This window comes from Danio rerio, chromosome 8 (genome assembly GCF_049306965.1).
Source record: "Danio rerio strain Tuebingen ecotype United States chromosome 8, GRCz12tu, whole genome shotgun sequence".
Classification (NCBI taxonomy): Eukaryota; Metazoa; Chordata; class Actinopteri; order Cypriniformes; family Danionidae; genus Danio; species Danio rerio.
Genome location: NC_133183.1, coordinates 43,877,254 through 43,893,818, shown reverse-complemented (window position 1 = coordinate 43,893,818; position 16,565 = coordinate 43,877,254). Strand labels below are relative to the sequence as shown.

Sequence of the window (16,565 nt, the reverse complement as noted above, 5' to 3'; positions counted from 1 at the left end):
TTATAAAGGAATAAACATATTAAGGGTGTTTGCTGAAATTCGTATTAAAATCTGTTATATTTTTATATGCAGAGTATATTTATAATGTTTTTATGCAGGGTAAATATTTCTCCTAACCCAACCTATCTTGAAAAGGGGGAAAACAATAAATGGTATGAATGCTGTAATGTTTAAATTATGTACCATTTAAAACGCGTGAAGGTCATGTGACCATCAGTAAGAACGCATCATCTCATTTCTCAAAGGACGCGTTCTCTGCCCTCGCGGTCCCCTGAGTTCGTTCTTCCGAAGACACCTGGCTGGCAAGACCGTACTCCACCAGAACACAAGTCCTTTCTCTGCATTCTTGGAATTGAGAAACAGCCATTGTGCAAACAAAAATCCCACTGGATTATTATAATTAATAGTGGAAGTAATGTTTGGAAATTGACACCTCAACAATAGATAGAAATAACATTGAGATAATTAACTCACCCTCGTTTCAAACAGTTATGAGTGTCTTCTTCCTCTTATAAACACAGCAGAAGATATTTTGAAATAAGCTGAAATCATGTAACCATTGACTTCCATAATGTTTGTTTTTCCGACCACAGAAGTGGCTACAGCACGGGTGCTCAACCTGAAGATCTGCCTTCCAGCAGATTTTAATTGCAGCCCATATCAAACACACCTGCCAGTAATTATCAAGTGCTGTTCAGGTCCTATTTAATTAGTTCAGGTGTGTTTGATTAGGGAGCTGAACTGTGCAGGCCCACAGTTACAGGCTTTCAGCTTTCTTCTCTCTTTAATCTGTTTTGTTTAAATGCACCAATATATATTACCCATATTCACTGAGAAATGGATAAAAATATTAACTTTCAAAATGGGTTGTACTTATATTTTTTCCAACATAACCTAAGCTAATGTATGATCAACAGACTCTTCCGAAAGTTTTACTGAGATGTGTTGTTGGTGATTGGATGCGTGTTGGATTGATTTACATAAGTGAAGTTTTATAAACTAATTTTGGGAAGAGCATGTGATTTGACTGATTACGGCTGGTCTCTCGTTTGTAATCAGCAATAACCCAATCAGATCAATCGAAGCCTACAATAAATCAGGGTTTCCGCAGGTTTCAAGTTAAACTTAAGGCTTTAAAGCTGCAGTCACACTGGACTTTTCTACCCATAGACTTCAATTCAAGCGCATGTGAATGCATCAGACCAGAAACGCAAGCTCATGCATCAAGTTTCTCAGATCGCTGCGTTGCAAAGTTCAAGCTGGGTGAACTCTGACCTGCGAAATCGCATCACTTGACTGTGTGAGACCAATTGAGGATCAAAACATGACCTCTCTGGACAGAAATTTAAAATGTGGAACTGGAAAAATCGCTCGCTTTTATAAATGGCTAATCATCTTGTTTAATCCCGCCCCTTTTCGCAGCACTGTACAACAAAATATTGCAAGCTCAAACTTTAGTGTAACCGCAGCTTCAGAAATTAAGACCATTATGACTGAAATTTTAGACTCATACAGAGCTAAACGCTTAGGAGTTTTTCAAATGGCCCAGATGAAAAAATATTTTTCCTATCAAAGAAAATTATTATAATTTCATATATTTAATAATACAACGATAATTTAATAATTACAAATTTAAATATTTTAAATATTACTTATTTAATATTATTAATATTACTATTATTATTTTAAATACTGTTTCTCAAGATGTAAAAATACTTTTCAACAACAACAAAAATAATGGACATGTTTTAAAAGTTTTACAAACAAAAATAAACGAAAAGTATGCACAACAATCAGTCCAGGTCAGTGTTCTCAGTTGTTAACTTTTGAACAAATATTATGATTCAATAATTAATTATGGTAAATATAGTTAAAAATGACATTTTTAAATAAAAAGTTAAAGGTTTTGAGATGGGTTGTTGGTGATTGCATGGGTGGTTATGGCCAGATTGGTTAACTATACATAATTTTCCTTTGACCTACAACACCATATTTCAGCAAATTTAAAAGTTTTTAAGATCTAAAATTCAATTTTTAAGATTTAAGACCCTCTGCGGACTCTCTGTAAATAGACAGATTTCATCCTACTGCCTTATTTTTGTATTGGAAGAATTCCATCCCTTTTCACCATGGAGAGCTCTCAAGACATGCTAATTGACCAGGCAGGAGCCCTGGGCTCAATTATCTCCATGCTCGGGGTTCTCTCCGAGGACAGCATGCCAAACCTGCTAATAGCATCAAGCAATATCTTAGTGTGAACTTTTGAAAGGAAAATTAAGACCAATTTTAAACCATTTAAGACCTACAAGATAATATTTTAGTGAATTTAAGCTTTTTTTAGGCCTATAGTTTAGTTTTTGAAAGTTAAGACTTTAACGACACCCCGCGGACACCTTATCATCACGAAAACCAATTGAATCTACAAACTTAAACTATAATTCCCTCATGTTCTATTAAGGAAAAAGTCACCAACATTTTTTGATGGTTGAGGGTGAATTTACACCTCTAAGCATCTTCCTCTCTAACGCTTCAGTAACTGAAGACTCCTGAAAGTCAAAGCGCCTCACAGTAAATGAAAGCGATTCCTAAAACAATTCTAAACTTTTATTTTCTAACAAGAGTGAAAAGAAACAAAGGCAACATGGAAATGAAAATGTTTATACACAAACTCACGACCGCGTGTGTCTGCAATAGCAATACCAATAATAATAATAATAATAATAGAATAATATTAGAACCCCAGCGACAAAAGAAGATGGACATAAAGGGAGTTAAAGTGAGAGTTTGTACAGCTGTGTGGAGAGGAAGAGGAGAGCAGGAAGCTTAAGAGACACAACAGAAGCACTGAAAGGAAATGACAATGAAGAAGTGGAAAAGGACTATGCAGGAACCTATCTTAGGAAAGTAGCACCAGAACGTAAATGCCTTTGTTTTTTTCTGTCACACTTTCAAAATATTGTACTAGTTTATTCACAACGTCGAGCCTCCCAGACAAAAACGTGAGACTCTGTACAAAAAGAATACGGTGTCATCGTGGCAGCCAATGCCAGTCTCCCCTTCTGCCCCGCCGAGTATGTGTGTGTGAACGTGTGTATACCTGGACAAGTCATTTTTATGCAGCACACGGCATTGGCGTTAAGAACAGTTTGGTACATCTATACTGTAAAGACAGACAGCTTAACCGCAGGGCGAATCCCCTTTTATCCCTCCTCTAAGAGAAACAGGATTACCCGCCTGCACCAGTGCACTGTTCAGGATGAGGGGAGTGAACAGACACAAACGGAGGAGAAAACAAACAAACAGAAAAAGTGCAGTGGTTAGTATGATCAGGATCATCCATTTCATGGGTTGAAAAGAAACATTAACGTGAGCTTATTATGTGGGGGAATGAGCCTGAGCCCTGCGCTTTTCTGTCTCTGTGGTTCATGGTTCTCCATCGGCTCCTCCACAGCTTCAGGAAAACATCACAACATCTGCAAGGGAAGAGCAGAGGCGTTTGTTTCTTTCACAGACGTGTGGTGGCTCTCGCAGATAAAAAGTGTTTTGTACCTGTGTGTGTGTCTGTAGGTGGGCTGAGATTGAGGGCTTTCGTCTTCTTGCAGTCTGAAGCCTCTGTGGATTTCGGCTCGCCTTCGGTTTTCTGGCTCTTTCTCTTCCTCTTGGAGTCTTTCGACTTGTTGCCACGACCTGAGCTTCTCTGCTCCTGCAGTTCAATCTGAAACACACAACTCCAGTCAACACTGAGTAGGAAAGGACCCGAAAAGGGACAGCAAAACTTTTTAATTAAAAGGAATAAGCTAAAGGCAAATTACCTTATTTACATAAAGGTGACCAATTATGCCCCAATTTTACAAAATGTAAAAGAAATCTCTGATCTCCCTAGAGTGTGTATGTGAAGTTTCAGCTCAAAATACAGCACAAATGTTGTTTTTTTTATCTCTTTGAAACTGACCCTTTTAAGCTTTGATCCAAATTGTGCCATTTTGGTGACTGTATCTTTAAATTAAAAGGAGATTGTGCTCCCAGAGCTCTTATTAAAATGGGGCAGAGTTACAAATGCCTTAGTGTAGACCTTTTCTTGGCTGCTGCATGGAGGGGGCCATAGAGACCAGCGTCTTCCGGTAGAATGTTTAGAACTTACAGAACTTACAACTGGTAATTTGCACTTCGAAAATAAGTTTCAATAGCGTTTCGAGTGGATCACGGAGTGTTTTTGTGACACAACTTTGAAAGGTGTGTGTTAAGCCTCCTTTCCACTGCACACAACAAACGTCAAGCGACAGACCGGAGGTCATTCATTTCCAATGGAGAGTAGTCCGGGAGCTGTGTGGAGTTCTGATCATCTCCGTATGCGGAAAAATTGGATCCGAATTGAGCTGCGGTTCCGTTGAAATATTTGAACTCCTGCGACTAGACCGTATGCGACTGGCTGACCGGATGTGATGTATTCCAGTGTTGTCCAAGCAGGTCCGTGCGCGCGAGATGAGAAATACTAGTTTATTTGGTTATGTTTTTGAATCAGAAAACGTCTTTATTAAAAAACATATATGTTCATAAATGTAAGTAATAAAATAATACAAACATATATTTTAATGTTGTCTTCACATTCCCTTTAATATTTTTTTAGCGGTCTATGAGTTTCTAGTATTCATTCGTTCATTCATTCATTCAACCATGGTGATCGCACAGAAAATAAAGACTCTTGCTTTTGCACTTCTTTATTTCAGACACTGACAGAACCGCTTCTCTCCCATGGTGCACGTCAGAACTGAATATTCCGCGTGACTGCCACAAGGAGGCGTAATACGACAGTCTTGTCAAAATGTCATGTGCATTGGAAAGGCGGCTTTAAAGCTGTTATAATCTATCAGATGTGGTTTAAGCAGGAGAGAAAAATGTTCTTTTAGTTCACGTGTCTACCGTCAGAAATACCGAGCGTGTGCATGTGTTTCCGACCTGTCAGCTGTAAGCTCAGCGGCTCTTCAATGCACGCGCAATCACACAGACACACACATGCAATACTTCACTGCACTATAGAGCAGACCAGATTACTGGCAGGAAACTTAACAGATATGCAAGTCATGCAATTTACAAAAATGACCAATAAAAGTCCATTACTGATACTCTGCTGGCTGATTTGCGTTGATTTATGTTTCATTGAGTTAGTTTGTATTGTGTAGTATTTACTACGGCTTGTGTTTTTCTGTCATTTCAAAACGCCACTTTCTTTTCACTTTGTGTCCCTTATTAAATCAATGTGTTAGTGGGACAGTACAGGCTACGTGTGTGTGTCAATCATTTTTCAACTTAAGCGATGACGAGGCTTCATTTAAACGGCACAAGATGCCATCTGACAACAAGGGCAAAATGCCTCAGCAGTTGTTTTCCATCCCATTAGATCGAATTTTTTTAAAGATCAGTCCAGGAGGTGGCGCTGATCGACAACAGTATTACTTCAAAGATGTTAACAGCACATAAATTAGATTAAAATAATCGTTTCAACGCTGTCCAAATGTGACTCTTTATATGCGAGAACGGGTTTCTCAAGCCAGGTGGCGCATTAGACCAGGGGCTCATCTCTTGTTTTCAAAATGCATCACAAACTGCTTGAGAAACTGTTCTATGATAATTGTTGATGAAAATAAATGATGTTCAATAGGATGTACTTGTACTGTTTATTCAGGTAAACATGAATTTTGAACTGGAGGCCTATATAAGCTCGAAACCAAGTTTTTTGATCACCTTAAATCAACTAAAGTCATAATGGACAAAACGGAAATGGAATTAATACATGTAGAGTATGCTTATATTAGTGGCATCATTGAAGTAAACACCGCAATCAACCTATGATCTTCATGTAGCACTTTGACATTTTCCGACAAGATCCACACACGTGGCTGTCAGTAAAGGACTGCACACACACATATATCGCAAAATGCATACGTTTTTTTCTTTCCTTTTGGTTTGCGTTGTTAAATTCCATAACACTCACCAGTCCTTACTCCTTATTTGTGTGTAATACCCCAGTTTGTCACAGGGCATGAACGAAATGTTCCTGAGTGAAACAGCTGAACTGCAGTTAAAGTCACCCAAATTTACATGAAACTCTTAAATGAAAGCACTTCACGTAAACACCTTAATTATATTATTGTCTATTAAGGCAAATAACTAGATTACAGATGTTCATGTAAGTGTAGTCAGTTGTGTCTTCGAAGTAAGTGAAAGATCCAGAAGGGCATCCTGTTGATTTGATTCAGAAGGGCACTATTTTTGTCAGATGGCTCACCGATTTGACCTTCATTTACAATCACTCATTTTAAAAAGCACCCAGTCCATTTTATTTGTATCTGTTATACTTGAACGCATGAACTCTACAGATGCCTGATCATTAGATGTTGAGCTAACATTAATCAGATTCACTCCAGTGAACTGCATCCATGTTAGCATGTCAGATGTGGTAATTTCACAGTAGGAATGCACACAGGTTTGAAGACTCTTTCTCACCCAGTACAGTGGAACTCAGCCAGGTATATATCCGCGCTAAAATATCAAGGTGAAAGTCATCATAGCTTGCATAGAATAGACCCAGCTCAGACCCATCTTTGAGAATAGATTTAACAGCATTATTTTTTTTAATCACCCGATAAAAGTCTCGTGTTAACGCCGATAACGGCCCACCACTAGTTTAAAACTCTTACAAAAGTGATTTTTGTATAATCAGTAACCTTTAGATTTTATCAAGGATCTTCCATTATTTATAATGGCGCTGGGTTGTGGCCTTTTTTTTTTCTTAGTTCTAAATTTGATGATAAACTAACCCTACACTGCCAGGGGATAAACGCACATGAAACGCTTATGAACAAGATCAAAATATTTGTAAATTTTCATTTATGAACTTCTGGTGGGGACTAAATGTCTAGACAATTTCTTGGCTGATCTATGACTCAACGTATGATGGAAGACACCAAAATCAAACTAAACAATTTTACTAAAACACTCTTGTAAAGGCGGACTCGGTATACTTTCGAACACTGGAGCGGTTCGCTTGTGGTGAGAACATGATCCACATTCGATCAGACCCAACTGACAAATGTACGGCACATTTGTGGATTAAACCAGCTGCAGTAGTCAGCTGTGTTGTGTATTATGTGATGAGGGCAATATTTGTTTGTTGTTACAGTGCTCTAACAAAAGCTCTCTTTTCATCCTCTCAGTTTACTTTAGGGAGTTCAGTAGGAATATTCACGCAGATTAATTCTGACAAATTGAAAAGCAGTAAAAGAAATGCATTCAAAGTCACATCTGGTCAACAACTCACATGGATGACACCACAGGGACTGCATTTTTGGTTTGTTTCAACTGGGTCATACCAGAGCAATCAGTTTGGTGTAAATAAACCAAAACCGCTGGAAAATGCTACAAAGTATCATTTGTTGCCCTTAGTCTGAACCAAATGAACCCAACCACAGGTGTAGCACCCTAACATAATGAGAATATTAACCATATTCTGTGATACGGAAGTGTGCTCAATTTTGCGATTGTTTTAGAACTTCCAAATCAGATGCCTATGGAAGAAGTGACTAGGAGTAATGAATGGCAGAAAACGGTCAAGCTAATTGCTCTACAAACAAGCATGTTCATGACTATACATAAGTAGTATAACACAATAAGAACATTTTAGTTTGCAACATCAATAAGCATAGCAAGCCATTTTTAACGACTAGAAATCAATGAAAGCGAATGAGACCAGAAGTCTTGAGCCAAAAAGATTTCAATAGCTGTGCCCATTCATACAAGAAGAATAAGTTCAATAGATGGTTAAACCAAGCGGCAACCTCCCGCTGTCCCTCAGAAGTAACTGAAACTGCAGTTCATCAACTTGCCTTTGAGGGGTGGCTACAGTAAATCCAGATGTTCTCTGACTGCAATGGTAAATTGGCCAATTTTACAGCTGATAAATACATGTTTACAGCCTGGTACAAAAGATAGTTTTGGTGCACATAGCTAAACATTGGGGGGGGGGGGGGGGGGGTTTTTTAAATATGACTCATTTGTTTAGTTTTTAGTAAGTTGTATTAAGTCTGCATAATTAAGGGGCGTAGCCACTTGAGTGACAGCTAGGTCTTGCTGCTCGCTGTCTTATCATCTCAGCTGATTCCGGCTGATTAGCTGCTGAGCTCGGCATATAAATTGTATTTTTGTTTTATTTTATTTGGCTTTACACAGTCAATTGCCTTTTGGAAATATTTCCTACAATTAACAGATGATATGGCATGCTCTGTGCACTTAATTGTGCTCACAAACCATTCATGTCGCCTCCATTGCCTAGGTGAGTGAAATTAAATACTTATATACCATATCTATAAATGTATTTGTTTAAGATAATTTATCAATTAAAATTTTTCTTTAGACCTGTAATGCACTCCAGAATCTGACAGATTAATTAGCTGGAGGCTTAAGAACAGTCCTCTGAAACGTTGTCAGTGTTATGCCTGGATTTCATCAATAGCCTTGCATTTACTAACACAGACTATAAATAAAGTATTTGGGAGTTATTTGCGTTTACCTCCTGTAGAAAAATGTAATAAAAATCAATGATTAGTGGCTCAACAGTGTTTTTAAAAGACTAATCACTTTATTGATATAGTAACCAACCAATCACATGGTCAGAACACAAACATGTCGCAGGTAATGAAGTATTAGGCCAGTCTAAGCAAAATGCTAGCAGGAATTTGTAGCTCCACTGATACTTCGCCTCTGCCCTTATTTGGTCGCCCCCAGTCGGTGCGATGACGCGCGAACAAAATGGCAAAGACTGGCCATGCCTACTTGTAAGCTTTATTTGCGCTCTCAAGTCATGGACTATGTCCATATCTTTTACAGTCTATGCTACCCAAGTCTACCCAAGCATTCATTCTGTTATTAAAGCATAAAACGAGATGAAAAGATGTTAAAAAACGTAAGCATCTTAAAGGAGCAGTGGCTGAGCACTGAAAAGCCCATAGAGAACATTGTGGTAAAATAAATGCTCAAATTTTAAAAAGGTGGAGCAGCACAATGGGATTTAATGCTGTGGATCTTGTCTGTTGAGAGACGCACATTATATTGGGTCTCAATCTTGCAGACAGGATCAAAGAGTTTAAACAAGGAAGATCTTAAACATGGTGACTGACGGTTCACAAGAAGCAACCGGTTTGTCTTACCGAAATGAAAGTCCTGAATATAGAGCTCATTGATAAACCGCTCACATGCTTAACTACTTACAACACAAGACGATGATGAACAGTGAAACCCTTTAACATTTTAACTTCTCGTTTCCACTTCCAATAACATGGAAGGGTTTAGTTCCTGCTACAAATGCATCTTAAATTATTCTGTAACACTTTATTTTGATGGTCCATTTCAGTATTAGTAGACTGTCTGTTTAATATCTGTTGATACTGCTCCTCCAACAGACATTTAACTGACTTCAAGAAACTTTGCAAGTACATGTCAACTTGCACTAATTCTAAGCCACAACCCCAACCTAACAGTCGACTTATAATCTAATGAGAATTAGTTGGCATGTAGATGCAATGTAACTTAATTCAACAAACGGACCATCAAAATAGTGTCACATTATTCAATTCAATTTTAAATATTTAAATTGACTAATTTCAAATAAACATGAATTGAACTGAATTCCATTATTCATCATGTCAAGTCAGAGATTAGCCAAGAAGTACTTTCAACAATGCAAATTCGGCAGCCACCAGAAAAAAAGAGATTTGAGTTAAGAATTTAAAGTTAGACAATATTTGTGTTATAAAATCCCATTCATCAATAATTTTGTAATGGAAAAAAATATATTATAAATGGAAAATTACAATTATCTCTGTGACAAATGAATCCTTTAGATTTTGACTTGCTCCAGTTCTGTATCATGACATAAGAATATGGTCTACACAGCATAAATCTGGAGAAGAAGTGAAGCACTCCTCCCTTACCTGTATGAGTGTCCGCAAGGTGTCCTGGGGCGGCTGAGATGATGCCTGAAGGATGCGGTAGATGGCGTGTGTCTGGTCAAGCGTGACCTCCAGCAGGTCTCCTTCAAGCTGAAGCTCCTCCAGCTGTGCTCTGACAGATGTGTTCAGCTCCACCACTGGCCCTTTAAGACTCGGCACTAGTGACAACAGAGACTCCACCCCTGATAAGAGCCACAGGGTTAAAATCAATAAAAATACCTTAAAAACAAACATTAAGGAATCTAGTAATATAAACAACCAAACAAACCTGTAACTTCATGTGCACTCGACTTCCTGCCAATTCCATTTTCACAGCCAGACTGGACAGAAGACAGACATATTTTTGTAAACTTACAAGAAAAGATGGCTAGATGTATACCCCTTTTCCAAAAAACATGAAATGAGGGCTAGTTTAGTGCTAGGGTTGGAGCTGTTTTTTTCTGATAAGTCTTAGGTTTCTATCAAATTCCCTGGCTTTTACTCACAAAAAAGCAGAATTTTCATGATCTCAAATAATTATTTTTTTTTTTTTTGCTATTGTTGGAAAGATGAACTTGTTTGGTCATTTTGATTACTTACAATCATTAATGCATCAAAAATGATGTAGTTGGCTAAGCTTTATACAGTATAGTATATAGTATTTATGTAGTTTCTCGAGGTCTTGAGGTCAAAAACGTAAAGAACCAATTGTAAATTTGTGTATATTTTCACAGCAATACACATAAGAAACGGCAGAAATGAGGTACCAAATTCTAAGATAGGTCACCAAAAAATATGTAATTTTGGACCACAACAATCAGAATTTTCCGCTCCACAAAATGCAGAAGGGATGAGCACAGAGCAGACAAAAAACAGCCACAGACAGTATTTTATGAGTCTGGTGACTGTGTTTGATTGCCGGTTGACAAGTGGGAAAAGAATAAAATGGCAGTTAAGAATAGCCTAAGCATTAAAAAAGCAAAACACGTGAAATAACAAGATAAACACTGTACAGATATATTTTTTGATAAATGGAAAGTAAAAATGACAAACAAAAAATTCTGAACAACAAAAATCAAAATATAAATATAAAAAAAAAGAAATATTTATTCCTCTTTCACTGTCTGGAATAAACGTTTAAAACACTATGATATAACAGAAATTCTACAAGCCGTGGGAAACCTGATCCAATGTGTTTGTGCACCTCACAGTCATTTTTATTGACTGAGATTGCACATTAGAATAACGTGTTAAGCATCGGGTTCTGCTGTGATTTCGAAAATGGCAGTCAAAATAGCGTTCACCATACCCACCCTGAGCACCCAATACAAGTGGTTCTTTCTACTAAAGCCTGGTTTATACTTCTGCGTCAAGCGACCGGCGTAACCCATGGTGCATACAACGGCCGAAGCTGTGCATTTATACTTCTGCGCTGTCTCTGTTGGTCTGCATTAACACTTCCGAAACGCTAGTTGGCAGTGAGGTGTAAATGTTCCTCTGTGTCAAGTTTCTTCGCTGCTGTTTGCTTTTCCTGAACACTACCTGGATGTACAAGTGGCTCAAACTCACTCATTTTGAGGCAGGAACCGGCGGACGTGCAAGAACTTTAACTATGAGGTAAACACAAAACAAAACTTTCCATCCGGAGCTCCTTCACGGGACTCCACACTTGAAAACAATCGCTCCATTGGGCTAACGCCGCTCGCGCGGCTCTCGGTCCCGCCCAGACTCGTCATCGCTACCAAGCCGGCCAATCGCAGAGCTTGGGCTATGAGTTGTTGCGACGTGTAGTTACATTTTTTGAGAGGTGCACGTCAGCAACGGCCACGGCGAAGGGCTATGCGTCAGTGTCGTAGCATACGCCGGCGTTTTACGCAGAAGTATAAATCAGCCTTTACCCAGCAATATTTTGGAGTCCAAAGTCAAAGGACCAATTTGGGACTATGCTCTGGCTCTAAACTAGCACTCAAACTGCCTTGGGGAAAAAGGTGTATATTATAGATTTCTTTATTTACGTCCAATCGCACAAGCTCACCTGTGTACCATTGACAGCGTTCCTTTCATTCTTTTTTGGCGAGTTCCCATCTTCCGTCAGATCGATAACACCATCTTCTGCTTCCTCCGAGTCAGAAAGCACAATTACAGCATCTCCATTCCATTTCTTTTTCTCCTCTGGTTCTTCCTCTTTTATACTGACCATTTCATCCTCTACTTGTTGCAGTCTGTCTAGCGCCTCCTGTACTTCTGGAGTGTCTAATGCCTGTTTGGCTCGACCTTGCCAGTTAATAGCTCTCTCTGTAAGACACTGTAACGCTTCTCCCTCTGGCAGCCGTACAGGTAACCTCTGCAGCGCCACCAGCAGCGCTAGAATAGTTTCCAGCCGTGGCCGTCGGGATCGCTGGCACCGCGGACAGAGAAAACGCGTGTTCCAGTCCCACCAGCAGAGGGGTTTTGTAAGATGCGTGTCTGAAGTGGCCAACAATGGTGGGAAGGACACACAACCTCCATGGAACCAGTCTTTGCACAGATGGCACCGGTGAAGCAAGGGGCGAGGTGGGCCACCACAAATACACACAGTTTGGCTAGAGGTGAGGGAATGGGAAGAGCCTCCATTTTGCAGCACGGGACTGTCTGAGTTAAGGGGCACATCTGTCTCCATGGAGTTACTCTGTTTCTTTTCTGTCTTGATACTGTCCTGGTCAGTGCTTACTCCATTTTCGATACTGGGTTTCGCCAAATTAACCTGCTGGAGGCGGAGGAGGGCTTCTTTCTCCAGACGCTCCCCTTCTTTAAATGCCATTACCTGTAATTGTTGAAACAAAAGGGACAACTATGTAAAACTTACAATGACTTTGGGAATGGCATAATTCTGACGTGCAAAGATTTCAAAATCCTTTTTCTCATGAAGACCAACCGCACTCATCTTTAAACTTTTCCAAATCAAGCATCCAATTTAACTAATCAGCTTTGTTTATATAGTGGTCAACATTCCAGATGGACCAAAATTTTATTTTCAAATTGTCCTAAGACAAGAATGAATTTTGTTGAATAGATTTTGGACAACTGTGATGAAAGATAATCATCCACTTGAAATGTTGACTACTGTAGACACTCCAGTAACTAAAATCTTTTTTGTTGATTTGCCTCCAGAATCAGGGTCGCTAATATTCTAGGCTGAGTTCCAAAAACCCAGTAAGTGGCCTTTAAATTCTAAAGTTGAAAGTACAATTCATATGTTGGCATTTAATTATGTGTGATGTACGTTAAACAGAACATGGATGAATGATCTAAAAACATAGCCACATAGTCATTAGCGATGTGTCCATCCACCTATTTTTATGCACATTTTAGATATGCGCATGAAAAAACGGTTGATGATAACGGCAAGATGTGCAAGATTTTGAAAATGCACGTAAAAATGTATGCGCATAACTGAGTATTTTATTCGACAAGAAAAAACGTGCATAAACTACGATGAAAACACTTTTACCGAACAAATTCTAGTATGTGCATTTAAAAAACAAAGTCATGTGATTTTGTTCTAAGAGATTAGGTGGTAATAAAAAAGTGTGTGAATGGACAAACCAGCTGGCTGAGCGCATTGTAAAACATCTGAAATGTTGTTTCGGTCATTCTAAAATGCCTGAACCATTTTAGTATTAGGCCTAAACCGCATACTTCCATACTATATAATATGCTAAAATCATTATGCGAGCCGAGTAGTATGTCCAAATTCATAGAATTCGAAAATTAGTATGCGAGAAGTACCCGGATGACTTGCTACTTCCGGTGAGATTCTGAAGTGCGCATTCCAGGCATGCTGCACTATCCCATGATGCCTCGTGAAAAAATTCATGAATGTGAGTGAAGTGACGCAACTGACGCAGGTAGGTCACATGACCATTTCAAAATGGCAGATATAGTAATATAGTCCTAATTTCATTCATACTTTTCACATTCATACTGTATAGAACATACTTTTCTCATGGCCGAGTAGTATGTTTAAATTCAAATACAGTACCTACTGAGTAGTAGGCGGTTTCGGACGCAGCCTTAGTGTTATTATATTAATTACCTCCAGAACTGTCAAGAGAGCCTGTGCTCCGCGTCTGCTGTCTTCAAACGCTACCATGCATTTATTGCATGTCGGCATTGTCTTCTGAGGCACAAGTCATTTATTTAATAAAGAAAAGATTCACGCAGAGATTTCACTTCTCCTACCACAAAAAAATTCCATTTTTACTTTTGATATTTGCTGCCAGTTAACCGGGAAGTTTTTTCTTTTTGACTCATTGAATGGAAACTTTGCTTTATTCGCAAGTTTTTTTATGTGATATTCCAGTTTTGCGCATAAATTTAATTCACATTTTTGGATAGAAACAAAGCTACTGTAGAAGACAATTATGGAAAATGGCTAACACTCAGCATTCATAACATTCAAGGTCACACTATGTTTTAGAACAGTGTTTTTAATACACAAATTCACGCAAATTGGTTTGTCTGAAGTTTAAACAAAAACCTAAATATAGCAGTTATGTATATAGAGGAACTCACAATAGCTCCTGGGTCTCTGAGGTCCTGAGCTGTGAGGCCTAATACATTGACATCCGAATCTGCTTCTGTAACCATTGAGTTGTCCTCCATCTTCTTGCTCTTCTCAACACATGGGCACAGCACCTAAAAAATTGCAAAATATTTTTTTTTTTTATTATCTTATTTCCAATTTAACTTTAATTAGTGGCATCAAGGCCTGGAAACAAACTGAAAGAACTATTGTGATGTTGTTCAAACTAAGGCCTAATCTCAATTCTATTTTTGTACCCCTAACCCTTTGGCCATTGAAACAGAGTGTGAAAGGGAAGGGGTTTTAATTGGAGTAAGAGGAAGGGCTAAGGAATAGAATTGGGATTGGGCCTAAATCAGGTCAAAGTAAAGTTTGTATCTGTACTTCAAAACAATTTGTCAAAACGACCTTTCCTGAAAATGTCTGAATTAGTACTGCGAGTTACATCAAAACATCTCCCGTCTGTGTGTGTGTGTGTGTGTGTGTGTCAACTGACTGAAATGTTTTTCTCCCAAGCAGAGCATATTTCGTCAGTTGTTTTCAATGGAAGTGCTTTGTTTTTAGAATGCCAGCAGTAAGGTGAGCCACTGAGCATCTGTTTTGCGTTCAGCCTTTTGTAAATGCACCGACAGTTGGGGAAAGTGCTCACAGCTGAGTGTTTTTGAGAGAGCACTGCTCAAAATGCTTTGATGAACATGTCCTACTGGCCCACCACAACTCCAATATTTCAAAAGCATCAGCATCTTTACCTCGAGCAGACTATGTTGGCTGTTCTTCTTCAGAAAGGTTTTGCTGGCCTTCTCTCTCCAGGAGTGAGCACTGGCCACCTGCAGCTCCAGCTGCTTCAGCTCCTCCATCTTCACTGGCAAGTCCCTCCCAATGGCTACCAGACCCTCCAGGTCATCCAAACATGGATAGTGCTCACCATTCTTTACCACAGGACACCAGAAAAAGAGCATTTCAATGATCCATTCACCAACATAATCAACACTAAATTGCAGGTTGATTGTTATATCCAACATCAAAAGCAGTTTATTCCAGAACCACCAAACTATTCTTACCTGAATTTCCTCCAGATCTGTGACCCAAGCCCGAGCTCGGCTCAAGCAGGCCTGTAGGGACAGGATATTAGGCAGCTGGACTGGTATTAGTTGAGCCTCATTCACAATAGCCTCCAGCGTTGATAAATGGTGTTTCTGCCTGCTCGCAAAAATACAATTGAGAGATAAACGATGGCTGTAACAGTATGGTAAGACATGCTCTTCTCTTGCCCTCCAGCTCACCTGTCCTCCAAGCATATCTGCGCCTTCTCCTCCCAGCGTTCAGCTATTGTCAAGAGCTCTTGCAGTTCAGCCATTGCAGTCTCCACTGACACACTCTGTGGTACATTACAGCCCGACTCCATCAAGTTCCTTAGCACAGTCAGAGTCACCTCACTGCCCTCTGGCCCTAACGTCCGCCTGACCTCTCCCAGCCAGCGCCCCTGCTCCAACAGCCCACTCAAAAGCTCACAAGCTGGGGCAATAACCGGTAGTGATGCACCTTCCTCTAGCAGAGCCTGGATCTCAGTGGCCACAGGAAGAGGAGAGTCCTGCTTCCATTCACTCTTGGTGCTGTCGACCAGAACTTGAGCACGGGAATCAAACTCCTCTATCTTCTGCAATATCAGCTAGAAAACAATTAACAGATGGTCACATAGATGCATGCTGCTTAAAATAACTAAACTAGCATTTGATTGAACATATCTTTGGTATGTTCTACCTGAACTTCGTCCTGCTGCTTTATAACACATGGCAGGTTCTGCATGGTGTCCACCAGAGTCTTCAGCTCCTTCAGGGTCATTCTACTGCTCTGGCTGTTGCTGAGGAGTTCTGTGCTGCAGCTCTCGCACTTCTCTATGTCCACGAAGACAGTGTTGAGGCGCTGGAGCAGCTCATTATTGGGGAACTTCTTGTCAGCTGCCTCTTCTTTTAATACCTCCAGATCTTTAATATCTAAAGATAAAAGATGGAGATATA

The 16,565-nt window shown here is 39.4% G+C and overlaps 1 protein-coding gene across 6 annotated transcripts in view; it reads right to left on the bottom strand.

The window, feature by feature from the left end:
- Positions 1-2,582: 2,582 nt before the first annotated feature.
- Positions 2,583-16,565, bottom strand: part of kdm5c (lysine demethylase 5C) — a 43,082-nt gene continuing 29,099 nt past the window's right edge. For all 6 annotated transcript variants that reach the window (XM_068222957.2, XM_073909468.1, XM_068222956.2 and 3 more), the window contains 10 exons: positions 16,309-16,541; positions 15,831-16,216; positions 15,609-15,747; positions 15,297-15,476; positions 14,538-14,660; positions 12,019-12,786; positions 10,273-10,324; positions 9,987-10,186; positions 3,550-3,715; positions 2,583-3,473 (listed from right to left, as the gene is read on the bottom strand). In XM_068222957.2, coding sequence (XP_068079058.1) covers positions 3,454-3,473; positions 3,550-3,715; positions 9,987-10,186; positions 10,273-10,324; positions 12,019-12,786; positions 14,538-14,660; positions 15,297-15,476; positions 15,609-15,747; positions 15,831-16,216; positions 16,309-16,541 — 2,267 coding nt within the window. In that variant the 3' untranslated portion in view covers positions 2,583-3,453. The remainder of the gene's footprint in view (positions 3,474-3,549; positions 3,716-9,986; positions 10,187-10,272; positions 10,325-12,018; positions 12,787-14,537; positions 14,661-15,296; positions 15,477-15,608; positions 15,748-15,830; positions 16,217-16,308; positions 16,542-16,565) is intronic.